Source organism: Lucilia cuprina, chromosome 6 (genome assembly GCF_022045245.1).
Source record: "Lucilia cuprina isolate Lc7/37 chromosome 6, ASM2204524v1, whole genome shotgun sequence".
NCBI lineage: Eukaryota > Metazoa > Arthropoda > Insecta > Diptera > Calliphoridae > Lucilia > Lucilia cuprina.
The window spans coordinates 47,803,994-47,828,444 of NC_060954.1; the positions used below are offsets into that span (position 1 = coordinate 47,803,994).

The 24,451-nt window shown below is 28.4% G+C and overlaps 1 protein-coding gene across 6 annotated transcripts in view; it reads right to left on the minus strand.

The window, feature by feature from the left end:
- LOC111684067 (homeotic protein distal-less) overlaps positions 1–20,577 on the minus strand; it is a 73,627-nt gene extending 53,050 nt beyond the window's left edge. For 2 of the 6 annotated variants that reach the window (XM_046954753.1, XM_046954755.1), the window contains exons 1-4: positions 20,159–20,577; positions 9,151–9,326; positions 3,178–3,291; positions 66–268 (exon numbers count right to left, since the gene is read on the minus strand). In XM_046954753.1, coding sequence (XP_046810709.1) covers positions 66–268; positions 3,178–3,291; positions 9,151–9,326; positions 20,159–20,325 — 660 coding nt within the window. In that variant the 5' untranslated portion in view covers positions 20,326–20,577. The remainder of the gene's footprint in view (positions 1–65; positions 269–3,177; positions 3,292–9,150; positions 9,327–20,158) is intronic. The other 4 variants (XM_046954757.1, XM_046954758.1, XM_046954754.1 and 1 more) reach the window with 3 other exon arrangements.
- Positions 20,578–24,451: the final 3,874 nt, after the last annotated feature.

Genomic DNA, 24,451 nt, shown 5'->3' on the forward strand with positions numbered 1-24,451 from the left:
AATAAATAATTTATTAAATTATTTCAAATAATTTTATTTCAGTTTAAAGTAGATTTAATACTAACCTGGGTTTGTGTTAAGCCCAGACTCGCTGCTAATTCAGCACGTTCTGGCAAGGCCAAGTATTGTGTACGCTGGAAACGACGATTTAATTGTTGCAATTGCAGTGAACTATAGATGGTGCGTGGTTTACGCATTTTCTTTCCTTTACCATTCACTCGTAAACCCGAGTCCTCACATTTATCCGATATCGAAAAATCTGTAAAATCATTTGGGCGAAAAAAAAAGAGAAAGCGAAAAAAATAAAAAGAACAAAAAAAAAAAACAACAATTGGTTTAAATTTGAACAAAATCTTATAAATTATAGAAAATATTTGTCTATGAGTATTTTTTTATTATAGATTTTCTTCATAGGTCTCAATAATTACCAGTCTAAGTTTTTTTCTTTAATTTTTATTTTAATTTTTTTATTCATAAATATATACAGGCTTTTTTGTTATTTTACCCTTAATAAAACTTTTATTTTTCTTTTTGCTGTATAAATTTATTAAAAACTATAATTAAGTTTTGAGAAAGACATAGACAGACAGACAGACAAAAAACGACCATATTTTTATTATTTATGACTATTTTTTTTCACTTGGTCAGCTTGACATTTAATGTTTTATGTGTTGCATTTTTAGACACACACACACAGTTATACATAAATTAATTTTAAAATGAAAGCATCCACTTTTTCAGGTTGTTTAGAGTGCAAAAGCTTTAAATTTGAAATGCAAACATCAGGCGTTAAGACTGCAAATGTTAAGAATTCCTTAAATGATGGAGAGCTTTTTTATAAATGAACGCTTTTTTTAAGCTTAAAAGCTTTATTTTAGCTAAAAGCTTTATTTCAGCTAAAAGCTTTATTTAAACTTTTAAGAGATTTATTAGAGCTTTAAATTTGTAATAAGTACAAACGTCAGATTATGGGGAGTTTTTATAAATGAACGCTTTTTTTAAGCTTAAAAGCTTTACATTTTCCAAAAGCTTTATTTTAGCTTAAAGCTTTATTCAAGCTCTTAAGAGATTCATTAGAGCTTTTGAGTAAAAGCTTTAAATTTAAAATGCAAACGTCAGGCGTTAAGATTGCAAATGTTTAGAATTCATTGAATGATGGATAGTTTTTTATAAATAAAAGCTTTTTTAAGCTTAAAAGTTTTATTTTAGCTAAAAGTTTTATTAAGAGCTTTTAAGGGATTCATTTTGTTAAGCTAAAATAACACAAAAGCTTTATTTTTAATCGAAAAGCTTTATTTAACAAAAAAAGCTTTATTTTTTAAGCTTACAGCATTATTTAACATAAAAGCTTTATTTTTAAGTTAAAAGCTATATTTAAACGTTATTTAAGCTTAAAGCTTAAGTTAAGCTTAAACTTTTTCAAGCTTAATTACAGTTGAAAAGCATTTTATAGCTTAAGGGCTTTTTAAACATAAAAGCTTTATTTAAGCTCACTTTTTTAAGGTAACAAGCTTTATTTTATCTGAAAGCTTTTTATGTAAGCTTTTTTAACTATTTTAGAACTTTATTTAAGCTAAAGATTTAAACTAAAAGCTTCAAAGCTTTTTTTATTTTAAAGTTTAACAGCTTTAACAGTTTAAAAGCATTATTTTATTTAAAGCTTTATTTATCTTTAAAGCTTTATACAATTTAAAAACTTTAAACTAAATTTTGAATGAAGCTTTCAATTTCTTCATAAAACTTACAACTATCTTGGAAATTTCATTGTTAATTGAAAGAAATCTAAGGAAGAAGCTTAAAGCTGTATTTAAGCCAAACGTTTTTTCAATACCAATCTTTTACTTAAACTTAAAAGCTTTAAAAAACTTCAATTTAGCTTAATGTTCGAATAACGCTTAAAGTGCAATTTCATCTTAAAGCTTAAAGACATTAAAAACTTTAACTGTGCTTAAATAAGTAAGAGCTTAAAACTTTATTAAACTGGGTTTCAAATAAAACAGTGAATTTATTATTGTATTAAAAGCTTTTACTATGGTTAGACAAATTTAAAGCTTTAACATTAATAAACAGAGTTTAAAATTAAATAAAACATAAAGACAATCTTTTTTAAAAGCTTTAATGCTTAAATGATCCTTTTGTCTTAATTATATTATAACAAAAAGCTTTAAACCTTTTTTAAACTTTTATACTCATAAAAATTCGAAGACAACAAACTTTAAACGTTCAATTTACTTTCAAAAGCTATCAAGCTTTTAACGTTCTTTTCGTTTTAATTACCAACTTTAAAAAAAAAAAAAAAAAAAAAAAAAAAAAACTTTCATTTAGAACATAAACACTAATATTTAAAGCTTTAACTGATAAAATAAAATCTATATTGAAAATGAAAACATTTGTCTACTATTACACTTACATACATGTGTTCATATGTATGAATGTATGTACATAACCAATCCTTACATCATACATTTTTTTAACACCAAATATGTATGATTATATATTCAAAGGCATGCATGTATAAAACTATCTGTATATATATATTCGATTCCTCTATACATTTCTATGATCCTCTTATATAGCGAAGGCAAAGCAGTAGCATTAGTATACAAAAACAAAAAGAACTAAAAGAATGGTGGCAATTAATTACAACGCCAAATGAAAACTTAATTACAGCAATTACAATTACCTACCAGACACTCAATTCACATACAGACAAAATACTCATATATACAAACACGTATACACACATACATACAGATGTAAGTATGTACCTACGTGTTTACATATGTCGATTACAATTTAAATGTATGTATTTAATGTAAATTATAAATGATATTGAAAATATAGAGTAAATAACTAGATTTATCTAAAGTTTATAAAACAATTATAGTGATTTTTTTTGTTTGTGGTATTTGGTCAAAGTTTAAATAATAAACTGCAGTAAAGTTTAAATTTTAAATTAATTAGAAATTTAAAAGCTTTTCTTAAAACAAACAATATAATAGAGAAATGAAAAACTCTAATAAAAAACTTTAAATCGTATTTTGTATTTAACCTTAAATTTCTAAAAGCTTAACTCTTTAAATATCATTTCCTTGCTCCTTTAACCTAATTCTAACTGTTATAAAAAGCTCTTTTTTGAAAAATATTTTTTTTTTGTAATTTATTTAAAATACATACCCGTTATATCTCTAGTATATTTTGACCAGTCATTCTTTGTATATTGCGCTAATTGTAGTCTAAATTCTGTTGGGCTGTAGTTAGAAACTTTTCGGTTGTTATATGGAGATTCATCTAGAAATTGTAAAGGGTTTTGTGTTTGAATATTGAATTGAATTGTTTTGTGGTTAAAAGCAAATTGCATGCAGCAAAGAAATTTAAGAGATTAAAAAAAAAAAAGGAAAATTTTTAATAAATATATTTAGAACTTGAAAGCTACAACCCAACATTACAGCGTAATAGAATTTAAAAGTGGTAAAAGCTTTTAGTTTATTCAAAAAATAGCAACTATTTTAAAACTAAAAGAATTTTTCTTTAAAAAAAAACCTATTGAAATATATGGAAAGCTTTTAAAAAGCTTTAAAATTATTAAGGTTTTAGTTAAGCTCCCCTTTATGTGATTTAATAAAGTTTGTAAAGCATAAAGTTAATACTTTTGTTAGGATTAAGGCTTTAATAAAACTAAAAGCTTATGTAAAACATAAAGTAAAGCTGAAAGCTTTCATAAAACTGAAATCTTTTATTAGGCTATAAGCTTTAATAAAGCTAAAAGGTTTCACTAAGCAAAACCCGTTCACAAATCTAAAAGCTTTTACAAATCAAAAAGCTTTTACAAAACTAAAAGCTTTCACAAAGCTTAAAAATTTAATAATGCTGAAAGCTTTAATAAAGCTAAAAGCTTTAATATAACTAAAAGCTTTAATATAGCTAAAAGCTTTAATTAAGTTAGAAGCTTTAATAAAGCTAAAAGCTTTAATAAAGTTAAAAGCTTTAATATAGCTAAAAACTTTAATTAAGTTAAAAGCTTAAATAAAGCTTAAAGATTTCATTAAGCTGAAAGCTTTAATAAAGCTAAAAGTTTTAATAAATCTTAAAGCATCAATAGAGCTAGAGTTTAAAGCTTTAATACATCTAAAAGCTTTAATATAGCTAAAAGCTTTAACAAAACTAAAAGCTTTAGTAAAGCTAAAAGTTTTAGTAAAGCTAAAAGTTTTAGTAAAGCTACAAGTTTTAGTAAAGCTAAAAGTTTTATTAAATCTAAAAGCTTAAGTAAACCTCAAAGCTTTAATAAAACTAAAAGCTTTAGCAAAACTAAAAGCTTTAATATAGCATTAATAAATCTTAAATCTTTAACGAAGCTAAAAGCTTAAATAAAAGCGTTAATAAAATAAACGATTTTACAATGTTTAAAGCTTTTGGAAAGCTTAAGCCTTTCTTAAGAATTCTATATAGTTTAAAGCTTTATAGAAGCATACAACTATAATAATGCCTAAAAGCTTTTAGCCTTAAACACATCTCAAACTATATCTGTAAAATGTTTTGTAAAAGCTTTTAGTGATACAATCAGAAAGCTTAAAGTTTACCACTTCAAATCGTTTTTAAAACAATAAAAGTAAAAGTCCTTAAAGTGATTTATTTTAGGTCTTGGATTTCGAAAAAAAAACAATATTTTAAAGAGATTTAAGCTTTCCTTAAAGTTAATAAAACTTATTTTAGCTTCTTATTATGACTCACATATATTGCTTTAAGCTTTTATTATTTAGTTTTTAATGATTATTAATCCGCTGTAATAATTGTTAAGGAGATAAAAGCTTTACAAGTTTTTGCTAAAAAACTTGTAAAGCTTTTATCTTGTAAAGCTTTTATCTTAAGTTTTCATTATTAAAATCATATTTGAAACAGATCGTTTTAAAAGCTCATTGCTTTTTTTACAGATTATACAAAGCTTTCGGCTTTCGTTAAATAAACTGTAAAGCTTAAAGTAAAAGTTCTTAAAATGATGCATTTACTACTACATTTGTAAAACTTTAAGCTGCCTTTAAAGTTAACATGTTTGCGATTACTCATATCCCAGCTTTTTTAGCAAATGAATGCCTTAAGCTTTTGTTAATTAGTTTTCAAATAGACAATAAACTTTTTTTATAATTTTTAAGGTTTTAAAAGCTTTACATGTTATAGACATATAAAATCAAAAAGCTTAAAGTTTTTCTTATAAAAATCATGTTTAAAATATAATTTGAAAGCCTTAAATGGTTTGTTTCAGAAACACATTGCTTTTCTTTTGATTATATAAAGCTTTAAGCTTTCTTTATAACTTAATTAAGCTCATTTTACACCCTTCTGCATTACTCATCTGCTTTTTGATGACATAATTAAATGATTTTTTTATGTACTTTTTGCTATTTATTTTGTGTCGAAAACGTTCTGCTTCAGTGGTTTTAGATTTTTTTTTTTTGCAAAATAAAAATCCCAAAACTTTTTATACAAAAAAATCTTTCCCGTTTTTAGATGATGTGACGGTTCACATGCTTGACAAAATACAAAGCTTTAACCTTGATGCTAAACAAAGTACTTGAATTCAAATTGAAATTGTTTTTTGTTTATTATTTTTGCAATAGAAATCACATTTTTTTTCTATGCATTTCAATACAATTGTATGGAATTTCAGACATAAAACAATACAAAAAAACACAATTTTTGCACTGATTTTCAATTTTATTTCTATGTATAGATTTTTTGAGATTTTTTTTTTTTTTTCTTCAAAATGTAATAAAAACACATTTCAAATTGACATGACATTTAAAACGTCAATAGAGAATTAATGAATTGTTTTTAATGCATAAATAAATATTAAAAAAGTTTTTGTAGGTGTTTTTTATATTTGAATATTTATTACGTTTTTTTTTTGTTTAAGTAAAATAGCGAAATAAAACATCATGTTTACACCGACACTTGTCAATTATAACGAATGCTACTTTATTTATATTTTAGAAGAAATATGATGTCAAATTTACAATATTTACAACTATTTTCAAACATTAGGGGTAATCAGAGTTTGTTGGCAAAGAATATAACAGAATTACATATGTTCATCCTTATAAATGTTTTTTTATCTAAATCAAAAAACTTAACCCCTTATTTTAATCGTTTATTCAAACCGCTCAGCAGGGAGTTGTCAACACAAATGAGTGTGATGTTTGCTGTTGTTTGTGCTGCTGCTGCTGCTGTGTTAAAGACCAATTATTAACACACAATATTGTTGTGTTTAAAATTAAAAGATCAATGAATATAAAAACAACATTTCTGTTATAAACTCAAAGCATGAGGAAGCACTTTTTTATTTATTTGTTTTTTGTTGTCATCGTCATCACGATCATCACCGTCGTTGCTGCTTTGCTTAAGGACCCTTGATAACACAGTTTACAAGAGCTCTAGACAAGTGTGAATTTGGCCACAATAAAAATCATTTAAAATCCATAATAAATCACATATACGAATAAACCAACAAAGTTATACAATTGTTATTTAACTTTTTTTTCAAATACAATTCATTCTTTTGTTGGGGGAACATTTTTACAGATTTTAAAGAGAGTGTATTTGAAAAGATAAACCCAGTGAATTGTGGTAAAGTCCAGACTATATAATATTCTAGAAAACAATACATTCTAAAGATTAAAGACAGTCCTATAGTCAAAACTAAAAACAGTTCTATAGTCAAGATTATAGACAGTTTTATAGTCAAGACTGTTCTATATCGAAGACTATCTGCAGTTCTATAGTCAATACTATAAATAGTTCTATAGTCAAGACTATAACATTTCTATAATTAAGACTATAGACAGTTCCACAGACAAAACTATAGACAGTTCTACAGACAAGACTATAGACAGTTCTATAGTCAAGACTAAAGACAGTTTTATAGACAAGACTATAAACAGTTCTATTGCCAAGACTATAGACAGTTCTATTGTCAAGACTATAGACAGTTCTATAGTCAAGACTATAGATAGTTCTATAGTCAAGACTTTAGACAGTTCTATAGTCTTGACTATAGAAAGTTCTATAGTCTTGACTGTAGAAAGTTCTATAGTCTTGACTATAGACAGTTCTATAGTCTTGACTATAGACAGTTCTATAGTCTTGACTATAGACAGTTCTATAGTCTTGACTATAGACAGTTCTATAGTCATGACTATAGACAGTTCTATAGTCTTGACTATAGATAGTTCTATAGTCAAGACTATAGACAGTTCTATAGTCAAGACTATAGATAGTTCTATAGTCAAGGCTATAGATAGTTCTATAGTCAAGACTATAGACAGTTCTATAGTCAAGACTATAGACAGTTCTATAGTCAAGACTATAGACAGTTCTATAGTCAAGACTATAGACAGTTCTATAGTCAAGACTATAGACAGTTCTATAGTCAAGACTATAGACAGTTCTATATTCAAAACTATAGATAGTTCTATAGTCAAGACTATAGACTGTTCTATAGTTAAGACTATAGACAGTTCTATACTCAACACTATAGACTGTTCTATAGTCAAAACTATAGACAGATCTATAGTCAAGGCTATAGACTGTTGTATAGTCAAGACTATAGACTGTTCTATAGTCAAGACTATAGACTATTGTATAGTCAAGACTATAGACTGTTCTATAGTCAAGACTATAGACTGTTCTATAGTCAAGACTATAGATAGTTCTATAGTCAAGGCTATAGACTGTTGTATAGTCAAGACTATAAACAGTTCTATAGTCAAGACTATAGACAGTTCTATAGTCAAGACTATAGATAGTTCTATAGTCGAGGCTATACACAATTCTATAGACAAGACTATACACAGTTCTATAGACAAGACTATAGATAGTTCTATAGTCAAGGCTATACACAGTTCTATAGACAAGGATATACACAGTTCTATAGACAAGACTATAGACAGTTCTATAGTCAAGACTATAAACTGTTCTATAGTCAAGACAATAGACTGTTCTATATTCAAGACTATAGATTGTTCTATAGTCAAAACTATAAACTGTTCTATAGACTGTTCTATATTCAAGACTATAGACTGTTCTATAGTCAAGATTGGAGACTGTGGCCTAGTCTATAGTTCAGCCTATAGTCTGTTCTATAATTTAGACTATAATATATTCTATAGTCTAGACTGAAGACAATTCTATAGTCCTTACTATAAGAATCTTTTCTTTCTACTTTCATTTCATAATAAATTTTTTGCTGGGTTTACATAAGAAAAAACTAAAAATTTCCTTATATGGAGTATCATACAAGTGTGAGTTGCTAAAAAAAACATCTTAAACAAATTCATTTAACTAATACACATTTTGTATGCGAAATTTGTTAAACGAATATGTGTATCAATTGGGAAAAGAAGCTACAGCTAAAGAAGATCATTTATAAGAATGAAAAAAGAAAAGCTTAAAACCTCTAGATGTCCGCATGTCTGTCCATCTGTGTGTCTGTCTGTCTTTCATTGTCTACCTTTAAGCACTTGCTCAAACTGTAAAGCTTTAGCAAATGAAAAGAAGACTTTCTTAAGTGGTTGTTGGTTTGTGAACTTGTGAAGTGTAGTAGGAGCTGTTGTTTATCATATTAAACAATTTTATTTTTCAAACAAACATATTCTGCCAAGTGATTATTTAATTCAATAAAGTTTTTTTTTTTTTTTTTAATTTTATTGAAAAAAAATTGTAAGAATGAGAAGATAATTTGGAGAAAAAAAGATATGTATATGAGGGTGCCCTAAACACTAGATTGAAAGATGAGCCTTAAGATAAGTGTTTGAGAATTTTTTCATACATTTTGATAATGTAATCAATCATAAAACTTAATGACATATTTAAGATCCTTTTTTAAAGAGAGATAAAAATCTAAAATTTTGTTTTACTAACATAATTGATTGATTGTTTTAAGATTAAATGAGAAATTTTTCCATTTTTTTTCTTAAAAAGAAACTTCTTTAAAAAAAGGCATTTAGAAGTACTTAAATCATTGCTTACTTAGCAGCACTTTTCTAAAGCTTTTGTTTTCTATTATGAAAAAAAAGATCTTTAGACTTTAATGACTTTCATGGTTTTTCATAAATAATTACCCTTAACCTAATAATAAATTTAAGAAAAAAAACTTACCATCCTTTGGTGGACTTGCACAGGGCGGCGCATAACTGCCTAAATGATAACCTGAATAGGTATTTTGATGCATGGGCGGGAATGGATAACCTAAAGCACTGCGTGGACTGGGAAAACCAGAATCTTGACCACCTTGTGGAGCAAAATGTTGATAACTACTGCGTATGCCGCCGTAACTAAAAAAAGAAAAGATATAGAAAATATGATTAAATATAAAGAATTTTTAGTTTTAAACAAAAGCAACAAACAAAAATAGTTAAAAAAAGAAGTTAAAAAGAAAAACTAGAAGTTTGCGTGTTTAAATGGTTTTTTTTTATTGTAACAAAATATATTTGTATTGCTGGAGTTATGAGCAACAATAATAATACCAAAAAAAAAACAACAATAAAAAGTTAACATAAATGTTAACAACAACAAAAAATTAAAATATTTAAAATGAAATAACTATAAAATAGTTAAGTCTAAAACAATAAATAACATTTGCTTAACAATAGTTAAAATACACAAGAAAGCTTTTTTCATTCTCCTTAAAGCTTGCTAGATTATAGCAACACAAAAAAAAGCTTTAATTGAAAGCTTTTTCTATTATAAGCAATTCCAATGCTTATCTTACCGTCTGCATTACCCTGGTAAGTTCAAAAGTTGAATCATGATTGTTTTGTAGAAGTGAGAGTATTAAAAACATCGAATGATAAAAGCTTTTGTATTTTCCTTAAGATTGTAGGGTAATAAGGATACCTTACTAGGTAGATTACTTTGGTAAGGACATTGTTGGACCTGTTGTACGTTGCTTAACCAGAGCCTCTGTTGGTAGTCGAAATTAGGACCTACGTACGGACAGACTAAAACTTTAACTTCAAATCTACCAAAGACAACTCAAACTTTCGTTGTAACTCTAAAGCTCTTAAAGCTAAACGCGTAAAAACAGTTCCATTGAGAGCTTATTGTATTGTACGCAAGTTTAATGTTTAATATGCATTACCTTACCACCAGCATTACCCTGGTAAGCAGTAATGTTAAAGTTATTTAATAAAGAGTTGAATCATGAATGTTTTATGTAATGAGAGCTACAAAAACCTTAAATAAGGAAAGCTATTTTTATTTTCCTTAAGATTCTTAGGTAATAAAGATATCTTCAACCAAAAATTACTTTGATAAGCCCATGGTTGGACTTATTGTGAGCTTCTTAACCAGATTCCTTGGAGGTAATCAAACCAAAGACCCACGGATGGACAGACTAGAACTTTACCTTCAAATCTATCGAAGGCATCTTAAACTTTCGTTTTAACTTTAAAGCTTTTAAAGCTTAACGCATAAAACAGTACCCTTTAGAGCTTATTGTATTGTACGCATACCTTACCGCCTTCATTACCCTGGTATGCAGTAATTTTGTAGTAATTTTAATAAAGAGTTGAATCAAGATTATTTTATGGAAATGAGAGTAACAAAAACCTTAAATAAAAAAGCTATAGTATTTTTCTTAAGATTCTTGGGTAATAACGATTTCCTTCAACATTTGGTAAAACCATTGTTGAACATGTTTTACGTTACCTAACCAGAGCCGCTTATGGTAATCAAAATCATCGTATTGCAGGCAGATAAACTAAAACACTACCACTAAAACTGTCATTAGCTTTATTCTAAAGCTTTCAAAAGCTTTTAAAGCTACTCACATAAAACACTTGTATAAACCCAAGAACTGGAAAGCTTTTTATGCCTCTTGAGAACTTTGACGATCAAAAAAGTATGATAAACTTCAAAAGCTAACTTAATAGCTTTTGTGTTAGTTGACGTTTTTATAAGCTTTATTAAATTACTTTAAAGCAACAAAAACACTTGTGTTTTAAATCTTTAGTTCTCACACTAAATCGTAAAGAAACAATAAAAGCTCTTCTAAAGCTAATCACATAAAACCAAAGACTGGATAGCTTTTCATGACTCAAAAAAGAATAATAAACTTCAAAAGCTTTTTATTTAGTTAGCTTTATTTTCATTAACTTTAAAGCAACAAAAACACTTGTGTTCTAAATCTTTAGTTCTCACACTAAATCGTAGAGAAACAATTAAAAAAAATTATAAATATTTTATAAATCATTTATATAACAAGTGTTAGATAAAATATTATTGTAACACTGTATAAAACAACAACAAAAAAAGCTAAAATTAAACTTAAATATTTATAAAATATTTTATAGAAAATTCTACAAAATGTCCTGTTTTTAAGGGGAATACAACAAAAAAAAAGGTGTTTTCTTTTTTTTAACAAATTATATTTTAAAAATTTATAAAATATTATTATTAAAAAAACTATTGTTTGTCATATTTGTTTCTATGTTTTTTTTTTGTATTGACCACACAACTGTTATGTTTCTTGACTGTTAGTTAAACACGGAAACGGAAACGGAAGTGGTAAACCACAAAATACAAACGCATATATATGCCCTATACATATACATATGTATGTATGTTTGTAAAAGCTTAAGGCTAGAGAAGGTGTAAGTGTGTATTACCTAAGATTTTATTTTCAATATATGTTAGTTTATATATAGCCAACATATGTTTGTGTTTTTTTAGTTTTTTTGTAGTTTTCCAAACACGCCATATTTTTTTTTTTTATTTTCTTTAAACCGCACATGTTTCGTTCATGTTGGTTTTATGTTGTTTTGTTTAAAACCGCAAAATGTGCGTTAGTGCGAAAAAATATTTTTTTTTTTTATTATTGAAAAACTTTATTTTATAGAAAATATGGCGTTTTTCCGTTTATTATTTGATAATAAATTTGTACATTACAAATATAAAATAATAAATTATTTATGTTATTACCACTACTGCTTACAGAGAGCTTACAAAGTAGTGATACTTAATTGATCTTGAAATTGTTTGTTATTTAGAGCTTTGATTGTTTTATATGACTCACGATACCTTTATCTTCCTAGTGTCTTCACATTCTTTGTTGGAGTTTCTGATCTATTGTTTATTGATTTGCGAAAGCTTAAAAGCTTTAATCAATCGGCCTAATAAAGAATATTTTAAAATGTTCAAAACTTCGGCATTCAACTCTTTCATACATAGAGGACAGACAAGCTTTTTAAAAAATTATGATTTACAAAAGTTAGTTAAAACTCAAGTTGCTTTAGATTAAGTCAGAGTTTACTTTTAACTATTTATAATAAAGCTTTTATGTATAAAAGCTATAATAAATGGGCCTTTTGAACGACAACACAAAATTGCTAAAACTTTATTAATTCTTTATAAAGAAAGCTTTTGTGTTTTAAATGAGAGGTTGTCGCTTTTTTTTCGCTGAACTAAGAAACATTGATTTCGAAAAGCTTTTCTTTTCATATATGAAAAGCTTTCTAAGTTGGGCTTAGGTTTAATAAACAATTTTCAAAAGTAAATTTAAAGCTCAGACTAACTCAGAGCAACATTGTCTAGCCTAAACTTTGTTAACTATTTACTATAAAGCTTTTCAGTTTAAAACGAAAGATCGTCGCTTTTTGATAGCTTTTAATTATTGGCTATATACAAATATGAACCTTCTGAACTCACAGCTTTCTTTTTTGAACTCTCTGAACTAAGACACAATGATTTGAAAAAGTTTTTCTAAATAATAAATTTAGAAAAGTTATTAAAACTAAACTACAGCTTTTACCTTCTGCAAATTTGAAAAAAGCTTTCTAAGTCGGCCTTAAGTCTAATAAAGAATATTTTAAAAGTAGATTTTAAGCTGAGATTCCCCAAAACAAGACAAAGTGACTTAAACTTCTTTAATTTTCTATAATAAACCTTTTGAGTTTAAAAAGAGACTTGTTGAATTGTATGACTTAGAAAAGCTTTTTTTCCAAAATATGTAAGTTTAATAAAAAGTTTAAAGTTTCGAACAGTGATAAAATCCCAAGCTGCTCTAGAGCTATTCGAAGTTGTTTAGACTTTTTTCTAACTACTTATAAGAGAAAGAGAGAGAGTGAGAGCTTTCTTAAACTAGACTAAAAACTAGATGAGCAGTGTTAAGTCGAAAGTCTTAAGTCAAGAGTAAAACTAATTATGGAACAGTGATGTTTTAGTTTAAGCTTTAAAAAGCTTTTAAACAAGAAAAATAAAAGCACAAGTTTCAAGTAACAAATATTAAATCAATTAAAAAGCTATTTTTGTAATGGCTAAAGGGAATTGTAATGGCTTAAGGAAGTTGATAGTTTTTAAAAGCTTTTAAGGGAAAAATATGAAAGCAGCAGCCTCAAGTAACAAATTTTAAGTCAATTAAAAAGTACTTTCTATAGAAGCTTCAAATAACAAAAATTAAGTCAATTAAAAAGCATTTTTATGATATCTAAAGTTAAATGTTTTTGAAAGCTCTTAAAGAAAATTGTTTGTCAATTTAAAAGTTCTTTTTGTAACAGTGATGCTTTAAGTGAAGTTGAAGGTTTTTTAAATATTTTAAAGGAAAAAGCTCTCTTTTTGTAACAGTGACACTTGAAGCTTGTTTTAAAAAAAAAAACTTTTAAAAGTTTTCAATAGAAACAATAGAACAAAAATACTCTATCCTTTAAACAACAACTTTTTAAATTACTTTTAAGGAAAATCTTAACAAATTAGCAAGTTTTTGCAAAGCTAGCTACAAAAAAAGCTAAACGGAACTTTTAAAGCTTTTAAAACTAAAATTCCAAAAGCAAATTTGAACAAATAGTTTTCATAATATAAAGAAAAAAAGAAACAATTTACTGCCACTTAAAGGAACTTGCTTTATACAAAATCTTTTTAAACAAATAAAAAAAAAGCACAAATATTCAGAATTGAAACCATTTCGTAAAAAAAAAACGAACTTAAAATCTAACTATGTACTAATGATTATCATCAAGCTGTCATAATTTAACCATTTTTAGTTACAAAAAAAAAAGAAGGAAATAAAAAAAATTTATAACACTTTTCCTTATAATCCTTCTCTATGAAGAAAATAAAAAACTAAAAAGAAAAAAAAACTCCACCACAACAACAACTTCAACTACCATGACTTTATTATTATATAGAGAAGACACAATAACATTTAAGAAATGAATAGACAATTTTAGACAACGTCTTTAAAACTGAAATAGTAAAAGTGTAAAATGTTTCATGTTTCTTTCATTATTTCATTACGTTTTTTTTTATTGCAGTTTTTTTTGCCAACTTTTACTACAAAAACAGAAAACTGTCAGTCATGTCAGTTGACAGTTTTAGAAAAGACAGACATATAAAAATTATACCAATAAGTCACTATGAAATATATGGTGACACTCACTACTACACACTTATAATTATACTCTCCTGCACGCTGGCTTAAACACTATGGGCTAGTAAGGAAAAAAAGAACTTTGTAGCAAAAATTATTTATCAAATGCTTGTAAAGGTAAATATTATTTAGTTTAATAGTAAAATGTAAAATGTTTAAATTGCATGCTAAACTTTTTTACTTTGTTGTTAAACCAGCAAATATTTTTTTTATTATTTTTTTGGTCTATGATTGATGCAACAAAATGGTTTTAGAAATTCTTTATAAATTTTTTTTGCTCTATGTAAATATTGTAAAAAAAGAACATGTTAATGACAAGTTAGAACGAGAAAGTTATAAAAATAAAAATGTAAATTTTTTGGTATAAAAATGGATTAAACTTGAAATAGCAAAGACATCTTTCTTTATGCGAAAATCAAATTCTAGCCTAAATCGGCTAACTGTTAGTTCTTCACGAAGGAAATTAGTCAATCATTTCTTTGATCTCTTAGGCGATCTAATCACAAACCTTATCTCTCTAGTTCTTTTCTAAAGCTTTTCTTTAACATTAATATTTGCATGAGAAAAACTCTCTCAGTTATTCTCTTTATAAGTAGTTTAACCTGGAGACTTTTTGGCTTTAACCGATTTATACAATATTCAAACTTTATTGATGATTTCTTCTTAACTTTCTAGACTTAACTGGCAAACTGCTAGTTATTCCCAAACTACGAACTAATAACTCCCAGACCTAATCTCTCCAATTCTTTTCTAAAGCTTTTCTTAAACTTTAATATTTGCATGAGAAAAGCTTTCTCAGTTATTCTCTTTGCAATTGTTCTAAACTGGAGACTTTTCGGATTTAACCGATTTATCCAATGTTCAATGAGAACATCTAACTAACACTTCATTGTTAATCTCTTTTTCATTTTGTAGTCTAGGCCGGCAAACCGCTAGTTCTACCCTCTCTAGTCTCTAGTTCTTTTCTTATGCAAACTACTTACTCCCAGACCCAATCTCTATAGTTCTTTTCTAAAGCTTTTCTTTAACATTAATATTTGCATGAGAAAAGCTTTCTCAGTTATTCTCTTCGCAATTGTTCAGTAGTGGAGACTTTTCGGATCTAACTGATTTATTGATCTTTTTTACACTTTCTTGTCTTGGCTGGCAAACTGCTAGCTCTTCCCTCTTTAGTCTCTACTTGTTTTCTAAAGCTTTTCTTAGAGATTAAAATGAGAAAAACTCTCTCTGGTATTCTCTTTATAATTATTCTTAGCTGGAGACTTTATTGTTGATCTCTTTTCCCACATTTTTCTTCCTGTTAGGTAAACGTTCCAACATTTGCCTTCAAAATGGAAGGACAACCTCTAACAATATGTTTTTTTTATATTTTTATTCAGTTAGATTTAAATCAAATCCATAGAAATACACCAAGATCTTCTATGTTCTCCTTTACCACTAGAGACTAGTGGGAATCTAACTCAAAATATCTGTACAAGACCACTATTTAGTCTAAAATTCTCTTCTTTATTAGAGTTTCTGGTGGGAATCCAACTCACAACCTCGAGAGCCATGGACTAGAGCATCTAATCTAAAGAGATGATTTTTGAACTCAAAGCAATTGAAATCATTGATTAAGTGGCAGAGTGTCTAGTAGGTATCAAACTTAAAACCTCGTGACCCACTACCAACTAAAGGAGGATCACTATCTTAACCTAAAGAGATGAGATTTGTTTTGAACGCATCTCAAATCAAGTTCAAGATTTCAACTGAGGTCGAATCGATTTTGATTAAGATAAGAATCTCAATTAGATGTTCTCTCGGCTGAACATGACCACTTTATAAACTCGAGACCAACCACCAACTATCGGAGGATCACTATCTTAATTTAAAGAGATGAGATTCGAATTTAGCGCATCACAAATCAAGGTCCAGGATTTCGACTGAGGTAGGAATTGATTTCGATTGAAATAGGAACTTTAATTAGATCTTCTGTCCGCTTAACAGAACCACTGTGGGGTCTTCTATACTCTTCTTTACCAAAGTCTCTGGTGGGAATCTAACTCACAACCTCGAGAACGCTAACCACTAACAGAAGATCACTATCTTAACCTTTAGAGGCGAGATTCGAATTCAAAGCAATTCATATCATTGATTTAGTGACAGAGCCTCTGCTAACAATCAATCTTAAAACCACGAGACATACTACCAACTAATGGAGGATCACATTCAAAACGATATGAGATTCGAAATTTAGGGAATCTCAAATCACGGTTCAAGATTTCGGGAAAAGAAGAAATCGATTTCCATTGATATAGGAATTTTAATTAGATCTTCTCTGAACAAGAGGTGAGATCTGAATTCAAAGCAATTCATGGATGAAGTAACAGAGCCTCTGGTAAAATCAAACTTAAAACTACGAGACCCAATACCATCTTAACCTAAAGAGATGAGATTTGAATTAAGCGCATCTCAAATCAAGATCCAAAATTTCGACAGAGGAAGAAATCGATTTCAATTCAGATAAAAATCTCAATTAGATCTTCTCTGAGCTAAAAGCCGTATACAAGCTTTATTCAGATTTAAATTAAATGAAATCTAAATGAGACAGGAATCTCAATTAGATCTTCTCTCCATTAAGACCCGTATGCGAAGCCAACTTTTTTCACTAGGAAAGAACTATCAGCCGCGCAGTCAGGCGCGGATCCAGCCCAAGTGTTTAGAAGGATATCGTTTCTAACTTATTTAGTGAGGGGGAGAGAGTAATTTCCCTTTCCCCAACTTGGATCCGCGCTGTCCCCAGTAGAATCTTTACAACAACAAATTCTTATTAATTTTTTAAACTTTTATAGAACAAAAATTAACATTCTGCAGCTTGACAGAAATGGGTAAATTATAGACAGATGGACAGACATTCTCAAATATGCTCAGTTAATAATTTTCCATAAAATTTTATACAAAAATGCTGCTTTATATTTCGAGATTTTATCACTTAATAACTAATTTTCCCAAATCCTTACAAGCACCAGTTTGATGTAAAAAAATGAAAAATTATAGGCAGACAGACAGACAGACATACCACAATAGGCTCAGTTAGAAAGGAACAATAAAATTTCATGTGGAAATGTCACTTTATAATTCAAGATTTTATCACTTAATACTTATTTTTCCTAAATCCTTAAATTAACGGCTTTAAGCTTTGTTCTATATTTCAAAAAGTGGTAAAGTTGTTAAACTCTTATCAAAGACGAAATAAAAGCTTATATGTAGTTTAAAAGTAGGAAGCTGTTGTTTTTTTTTTTAATAAATATTTAAATAGTATTTTATTTATTAGAAAAGTTTAGCGTTGTTCTATCTACACCTTTCATTTAGTAGTTTAAAATTTTTAACTTAATTTAAAAAGTTTTAGAACTAAGTTCCTCAATTCATAAACAATATTTCCGTCTGAATGGTAACAAAAAAATAAACATAAAATTAATTGTTTTTAAAGTGTTTATCTGCAGCAGTAGTAGTTATAAAAGAATAACAATAATATAATAATAAAGAATAACTTAACACTTTAACAACGAGCTTTCGATTACCAATATCTTTACAATAAATTTTTAATCAAAAGGACTTTTTGATCAGAATTAGACCCAAAAGAAAACTAATTCGATACAGTACAAATCAAGTTCGAACTCACTCCTTAGTAAGTTAGTTTGAGAAGGCCTAGGCCTTTATCGGAACTATTGTGCGCTCCTTAACCAATGTCTCAGATGGAAATCGAAGCCACCACCACCAATCTGTCAGTCTTGAACACTAACCATTAACCTACCGAATAAAACAAATTCACATTTCTGCTGTAAAATATAGCAGTTACATTCAGAAATAGTACAAAAAGTTTGATTCCATAGATAGGTATCAGAATCATATGAAAAATACCAATAGTTTTACCTATAGTTTTCATTACAAGAGGAATGGGAATTATTTTTTACTTTTTTTTCTTAGCTCGTCATACCATACTCAAGTGTAAATGGAAAATTGAAAGTGTATTAAAAATACTTGTGCAATATGGAAGTAAAATATATTTTTTTCCATATTTTGTTTTTATTATTGAAATTTATTAAAAACTTCCGCTTTTAAAGAACAACAAAAAGTAATATTGTGAAAAAGATAAAACAAAATTAAATTATTGAAATTCGGCTTAAAATCCTAAATGGTTTAATACTAGAAGTAATTCATTTGAAATTCACAATTCATTATTAGATTCCGTAGGAGACAACTACATACTAAGCGATGCAGAAGCTTTCTCTTATCGGTTCTTTTTACTTGAACGAGACGTATCTGATTAATTGAATTATTTGAATCGAGTGACACTCCTTAATTCCTGTAAACTAAATTCGTCAGATGGTGTAGCAGGTTTCCTTGTTATCGGTTCTTTTTACTTGAAAAAGAGATAAGACTTGGTTTTGGACTTGCGGACTTACCACTTAGCTAAATCAATTTGAGTGGCATCCCTAATTCCTTTGAACATAATCCGTTAAATTATATATTTAAAATGTTTTTGTTCATTATCGAAAGCTTTATTTACTTCCCGAAGAGCTATACAGAAGAAAACCTTTAACCGATTGATTTTGAACTCAACAAAGAAGTACTAAAGCTTAATTGCTTTATAAAAAGAGTTTGGATCCCTTTTCTTTATCTACGGATTCCGTCGGATGGCCTATACACCAGTGAACGGTGTGGGCGCACAAAATACCATATAAAAACAGATTTGTTCAAGCATTCTACGGTGAATATGTCCATATCACCGAAGATGTAGAGAAATGTCTGATTTTGAATTGAAATAGAAAATTTCGATTCACAAAAATCTAAAACCGACGACACAAGTGTTAGTTGTGTAAAGAGAAAGGTCTCTATATAAAGAGAAAGGTCCTATATTGTAGCTTGTTTCTAGGTTTAAGCATTGTCATGCTTTCAAAGATGTTGCATGACAATGCTTACTTTAAATTGAAAAAGTCTTTGAGCACTGATGGTGCAAATCTAATGTTAAGAAACGACTTCGTTATATTTGCTCTTCATTGTATCATTCATCAGCAAGCTTCATCCAGAAATTTGGATTTAAAATCCAAACATCGTAATGTTTCATGAGTTTATAGAAGTTTTGGAAACCCTTTTCATTAATTTTAGAACCCTGATGTTTGTGTAATCTGAAAATACAAAGCCCTATAACTCAGAAAGAAATAAAAAAGGTAGAAATTGAATGTGAGTTTAAAGCACTTTCTGGTGAAAAAGAGTGTAAATTTCGATCCTTAGATCAAAACAAATGCAAAAAATGAAATCTACTATCTATTCGACATCTATATGTGAACCGCCATTTTCCGAACTTAAGTTAATTCTCAATCCTATAAGAAGTCAACTCACTCAAGCTAAAGTTGAACATCTTTTAGAGGACAACATTTTCCCTTCAGAAGTTAGAGGATTCAAGTTTCTATCCTTCAAACAGTAAAATTTCTATTTTTTTATAATTTCCTTCCGTAACTGACAAATTTGTCTAATTTTCTTCCCTGAAATTAAAGATTAAACTCGACTATGAATTCTATTATTTCAGTCCTAACAAAGTACTTTGAAAGCACAACAAAGTTCCAAGAAATATACATAGTTCCACAATTAATACCGATAATACTTCATTGTCAAGTTTGTCTCGAACCCAACCGATTAACACTTAAACACACAAATACTTTAGAAAAAGAAATTGAAGAGTTTTCTTCTTTTAAAACTTACCCAGCGGCAGCATGCTGTTGCAGTTCGACAAAAGCCGATTTACCCGGTATATTACCACCGGTGGGACCGCTGGCACCACCACCGCCTGAACCAGCGCCGGGTGTTATGCTTGTAGTCGAACCACCATCCATATATTTGGGTGTATGAGGAGCATCCGGTGCATCCATGCCGGATTGTGGTGTACTGGGAGGCCCCTCGTAGGGGCTCCCTAAATCAGTGAAATTAAGCGTGTTGGCGCCTATTGAGGCCACTTTATCAAGAATTTTGAAGGCTTTTTATTAAGCAGACAAGACACAGAAATTAAAAAAAGCACTCACAGAAAGAAGCTTTAAAGCTTTTGAAGGTGTTTTTTTTTAAGAATTTATTGATGGTTTTCTTTAATTAAATTTTTGTTTTCACTAAAAATGGCAGTTGTTTAATTATTTGTTTATAATTTTTTTTTTTTTGTTTTTGTTAAAATTTTTTATATTTTTAGAGGTTTTTGTAATTTTTCTAAATTTTTTACGCTCAAAATTTTTTTCTTAAGAGAGCCAGTTAGCTTTTGTAATAACAGCAACAGCAAAAAAAAGGTAAACAAACTTTTAATTACAGTTTAGAGCAGCTGATGGTTGTTACAACAACAACAACAGCAAAAAAATGAGTGTAATTAAAATTGATGACACTGATTAAAACAAACAACAACAATTTACACTAACAAATAAATTTAATTTAACGAAATTGCGTGGGTTGATTGTGTTTAAAAATAAATAGAGATTTGGGGTTTTTTAAAAGCTTTTTTTAAAAAGTTTTTATTAAAATAGAAAGAAGTTAGAGCTTTTTGTTATAATTTAAGAAAATTGATTATTTTTTGTTTAAGTTTATGTTTTTTTTTGTAAAGTTTAATTAATTTTCACTTTAAATTTTTATTTTTTAACATTAAACACTTTAAGGGCTTTGCACTTTTCTTTAAAGCTTTTAAGCTTTTTTTTAACAATTTTTCTTATAATTTTGTTATTAAGATTTATAAATAATTTCCCTTAAACAGGGATAATTTAAGTAATTTTATTTATATTAGCGGTCGCGACGCGTTATTAATTAGATTTTTAGAGGAATAATTTTTTTTTTTTTTTTGTATTATTATTTTGGATTTAATGATTATTACGCGTTTTTTTGTTTTTGTTGTTTTCTTAAGTGGCGATTTTGTGTAAAAGAAAACCCACTAATTTTTGTAATCAAATAGTGGTGCTAGAGTTTGGTGTGGAGAGTTTTTTCGAAACGTAGTGACGGCACGACAGACAGCACACAACATTACCGCTGTAAAAAACATCAACAACTAACCATTAAAGACCATAATCAAAAATTTGCGACGGTGTGATTATTTTTCAAACACTTCAGCAGCGGCAACAATAACAACAACAACAACACAATGGAATCACGAAAATCAACAGCAACAACAAAACACACGCGCTTCCATGCAGTAACAATAAAACACTCACTAACACTTAACAAGCGAGAGAGAGAAGTTTTTTTGTATAAATGAAAAAGGGCGAGTGGAGTGTTAAAGGAAATTGTTAAAAACTAATGTTTTTATTGTTGTTTTCTTTTCTATTTTCTTTCAAGCACTCACTCTCAAACACACACACACAAGATTTGTTAGGTAAACAACAAAACTACATACGACACGACACAACGACTGCGCGACCAACCACGAACAAAGTGCGTGAACGACTAGGTACGAGAGGTGATTATGTGATCATTTGCTGCTACATATTGCTGTTGCTGGCTACTAAGCAACATTTTAGTTTGACACAACATTTCCTCCACCAACCAGTTTTCATCATAAACAAACAGGGGAAATACACAACAACAACAAAACATTTGTAGTTTGCAGTTTTCTGTAGTTGTAGTGCTAGAAAAAGAGCGCGCTAACCTTCCACCACTAAAGAGTAAAAGAGACATAATAGTAACTAACTGGAAAAACAAGTTTCCAGTTTTAATCTCATCAGACACCATTATGAAAGTTAAAGTGAATAAAGAAACAAAACAAATATAAATGTTTACTCTCTCTAGCACACCAACTCTCTCTAATATTAACTCTCCTTAACTAAAATAAATGCTGATTGGTTGCTTCAACTAAATACCTTCTAGCACAAGTAAGACAGAGAATGCGCCAAGACAAACAGAGATAGTTAGACTCCATCAATCTTTGCCAACATCATCAAGCTTTTTTTTCATAACCAACCTGTTCAGTTCATACACAGCCAAGTGTTTTTGTATATATAATTCTCCTCCCCCAGTAAAAAGTTTTATTTGTGAATTTTTGTTTTTGTGCCTGTGTGTTGTTGTTGTGCTCTTACACAAGTTTTTGTTGTTGTGGTCTGTTCGTTTTTCTTTATTTCTTTAACCATAAGCTGTTTAGGTTTTTTTTTTATTTTATATTTTTTTGTTCTTGTTCATTCGTTTTATGTATAAGCTTTTCAGTTGTTCTTGTTGTTGTTTTTTCCACTTGTAACATTTCTTTGTTGTAAAATATTTTTGAAATTCATTTATTTTTTTGTTATATTTTTTCTTGTTGTACTTTTTTGTATTGTATTAAACACCTCATCATAAATGCATTTCTTTTGCCTAAATACCCTACGCTGGGTTTTAAGGTTAAAGGTAGGGGTGTCTGTATGTCTATCTTTCTTCCTTTCGTTCATTCATTTATCTATTTATCTATCTATCTATCTTTCTATCTATCTATCTATCTATCTATCTATCTATCTATCTATCTATCTATCTATCTATCTATCTATCTATCTATCTATCTATCTATCTATCTATCTATCTATCTATCTATCTATCTATCTATCTATCTATCTATCTATCTATCTATCTATCTATCTATCTATCTATCTATCTATCTATGCCTCTACCTTTCTCATGTAAACTTTGTGTACACTCTACACTTCACTAATTTGATGAAATTTGGAAAGATCTTGGCCCAAGATCATGTTCCCCTTAAAACAATAAAAAAAACGTCTTGAGTCCGCATATAGGGAAATTCTTACCTACGACACAAGTTGTCTTTGTGTAAAGAAAAATTTCCTTAAGATCTTTCTTACCCAGCGTTGACGTCCTTTAAAGAATGGTGCATTTTTCAAGAAATGGAGTGACTATGTAATAGGATGCCTTCGAGAAAGTGCTAAACTTTTAGGCAATTGTACATCAGACTGAAAATATTAGAAACATCGCATAAACGCGATTGCCAGATTCAAATCACTTGTGTAAAAGTGCTACTATGGAGCGCCTAACTAGGCCTAAACAAGAGGGCTGGAACACTAGCAGTCATATAATGAAATTTTGTGTTTTCGATAGGCGATAATTCCAAAGTATATTGAACCATTTTTAATAAGATACTGGTATAAAATACTGGTACCAAACAGCGTTAAGTACTGCGGAGTAATTAATAACCAAAAATTCGAATGGAGATACGACTTGGAGGATAACAATCAGCAAGGCACAATGGTGCCAGGAAAACTCTGGGGAAATAACAGAGCCTACTATGATACTAGCTTTATAAAAGTATAATTGAAAATTTTCTAAAACGTAGGGTTTCTTTAAGACATCGTATTCTTCAAAACAAAACCATTCTTTTGAGTAGTTTTCTTCTATAATTTTATTTATGAAAATTTTTTCTTTTTATTTATTTTTCCCTTGCTTTATTTGTTCATTTTTTTCCACTTCTTTATCATTACAATTTTTATTTATTTGTAATTTTATTCTTAATTTTTTTCTTTTTTGTTAAATTGTAACATTTTTTTCTTGTTGTTTGTACAAAATTATTGTTCTTGCTATTGTTGTGGTTGTTGAAATATAGTTGTTGTAATGTTTTGATATGAAAGTGCAAATATTTTGACATATTGATAATAATGCCATGTTGTATTTGTTGTTTTTTTTCTGTTGTTTGGTTGGTTAGTTGGTGTTTTATTTAAAGTGTATCATTATTTTTTATTTTCTATAATCAACACATTCTTTTATTATTCAGTACATTTACAATTTGTTTCTGTTTTTCTTTTATTGCATTTAGTTGGTTTACCCCGTAGTGGTAGTTGTGGTGAACTAGTCTATTTTAGACATTATTTAGGAAAGGGTTTACAAATTTACAATTTTGAAATGAAGAGAATAGTTTTTCTTTAAGTTTATACTCATCTAATTCTTCATCTTTCCATCTATCTATCTATGTATCTATCTATCTATCTATCTATCTATCTATCTATCTATCTATCTATCTATCTATCTATCTATCTATCTATCTATCTATCTATCTATCTA